This window comes from Salvia hispanica, chromosome 2 (genome assembly GCF_023119035.1).
Source record: "Salvia hispanica cultivar TCC Black 2014 chromosome 2, UniMelb_Shisp_WGS_1.0, whole genome shotgun sequence".
NCBI lineage: Eukaryota > Viridiplantae > Streptophyta > Magnoliopsida > Lamiales > Lamiaceae > Salvia > Salvia hispanica.
The window spans coordinates 20332779-20335225 of NC_062966.1; the positions used below are offsets into that span (position 1 = coordinate 20332779).

General features: G+C 42.5%; 1 protein-coding gene across 1 annotated transcript; it reads left to right on the plus strand.

Moving 5' to 3' along the window:
• The first annotated feature begins 251 nt into the window (after positions 1 to 251).
• On the plus strand, positions 252 to 1517 carry LOC125205837 (AP2/ERF and B3 domain-containing transcription repressor RAV2-like). Its single transcript, XM_048104989.1, has one exon. The coding sequence runs from the start codon at positions 326 to 328 to the stop codon at positions 1289 to 1291; it is 966 nt and encodes a 321-aa protein (XP_047960946.1). The 5' UTR covers positions 252 to 325; the 3' UTR covers positions 1292 to 1517.
• Positions 1518 to 2447: the final 930 nt, after the last annotated feature.

Consider the following 2447-nt stretch of genomic DNA (forward strand, 5'->3'; position numbering starts at 1 on the left):
AATAATTGTATTTGCATCAACCAGTAAACAAAGCTGATTTGACAACACTGCATTGTTTTTGATACATACACAAACTTTATGATCATCACATTTGATGTGTTAATACCAAATCAACATAATTTAATATACTAAAAATGACGATGTAGTGGTATTATTTGAAACATATGCAAGTATACAAAAGATATTGATTTCCACAAACGTAAAACCTTGGGCTACTCCTATATATATACTAGCTACCTATTCCCTCATCTCAATAACTCATTTCATTTCCTTTCCTTTCATAAACCATATTTCACCCTCTCTCTCTCTAGAATTGTTCGAAAAAATGGACGTAAGCAGCATAGATGAAAGCACAACTAGTGAATCCATTTCGATCAGCCCGCCGGCGGCGGAGAAGCTCTGCCGCGTGGGCAGCGGGGCGAGCGTGATCATCGACGCGGCGGAGAGCGGCGTGGAGGCGGAGTCGCGGAAGCTGCCGTCGTCGCGGTTCAAGGGCGTGGTGCCGCAGCCGAACGGGCGGTGGGGCGCCCAAATCTACGAGAAGCACCAGCGCGTGTGGCTCGGCACCTTCAACGAGGAGGAGGAGGCCGCCCGCGCCTACGACACCGCCGCCCAGCGCTTCCGCGGCCGCGACGCCGTCACCAACTTCAAGCCCCTCTCCGAGCGCCACCACGACGAGGCCGCCTTCCTCAGCTCCCACTCCAAAGCCGAGATCGTCGACATGCTCCGCAAGCACACCTACGGCGACGAGCTCGAGCAGAGCCGCCGCCACCTGGGCGACCGGAGGGGCCGCGGCCCCTCCTGCTCGCGCCCGGACAAAGCCCCCGAGCAGCTCTTCGAGAAGGCCGTGACGCCCAGCGACGTCGGGAAGCTGAACCGCCTCGTCATCCCGAAGCAGCACGCGGAGAAGCATTTCCCATTGCAGAGCGGGAACAGCTCCAAAGGAGTTTTGCTCAACTTCGAAGACTCCGGCGGTAGCGTTTGGAGATTTCGGTATTCCTATTGGAATAGCAGCCAGAGCTACGTGCTGACCAAAGGGTGGAGCCGTTTCGTCAAGGAGAAGAATTTGCGGGCCGGCGACATTGTCACTTTCGGGCGATCCACCGCCCCGGATAGGCAGCTTTACATAGATTTTAAGGCCAGGAATAATAGCGGGCCGCCCCCCGCGATAGTGAGGCTGTTTGGTGTGAACATATCGGAGGTCCCGTGCGGTGGGAAGAGGATGATGGAGATGGACATGTTCGGATTGAAAAATGCTAACAAGAAACAAAGGATTATTGATGCTTTGTGACCAAGATTTACTATTTTTTTTACTAGTTAATTTCTAGGTGTATTTTGTTGTGTAATCACTATTGTAGATTGTTAATTATGTTGGTGCAAGTTGCAGGGAAAAAATGTTTGTAAATGTACAGTAGTCAGACACGAGAAAAAAGGACTGGTAGATGAAGAGAACTTAGGTGGATATGAAATTTGAAAACTTAGTAATATTACTATGAAAGAGATATGTTCTTTTCACATTTTTGAATTGTTGTTTTTATTTAGTTTTATTTTTCTTAAAATTCTGATATCTTTTTAGCTGCCATGCTTTAATTTCGGAATATCTTTTTTGCCTTTGTTGGAATATCAATTGGGAGTGGCGTGCTGTACTAATCCTTCTTATCACATTTGTTGCCCATATGCATGCATGATAATGAAATGGTAGCACAATTTCAAATTTTAAATGGACTTTTTCATGATGGGGAACTCAGAGATTATATTATATGATACTAGTATTTTTTAAAATATGAGTTTAGTTTTTAAAGTTGCATTATAACCGCAAATCAATGGGAAATTTAATCATCTACGTGTAATAGTATGTACATATAGATTATAAATGATCTGGTTGTAGATATTATGCGGAAAAAAATTTAAAAAATATAGATGCACACCTGTTTATTTATATATGCATATGCTAATAGTACATTCAATTGATCAAGTCGTACAAATGGATTCAATCATTCATGCCCAAAATACAGACAATAAATACAATTAAAAAAACATGCTTGTTCATTAAAAGTACTCCACTAGTACTAGTATAATTAATTTAGTAGTACCAATTTTTTAATTGTAGATACATTGTGGCAAGTCACGTGTTTCTGGTTGAGGGTTGGGCTTTCCTGAATTTGAAACCCAAAAGTATTTGCTAAATCCAGTAAATTTGGGCCTAATCTATCATCTTATTTAATGTTCAACCAATATCTCTCCTACATTGTCTCTTTGTTTCTTTGCAAAAGGAAACATAAATCTGTATTTTGTAATCAGTTAGTCTTAACATGATCATTTCCAAAGAAAATCAATGTTAGCAATAAACCCATTGGCTTTGGAGGAATCTTCGAAGTTCGAACAACATGTTCTTTTCTTTTCCTACTTGTTCAAGTAGTAGTAATATTTTTTTTTCAGCTGCGGGC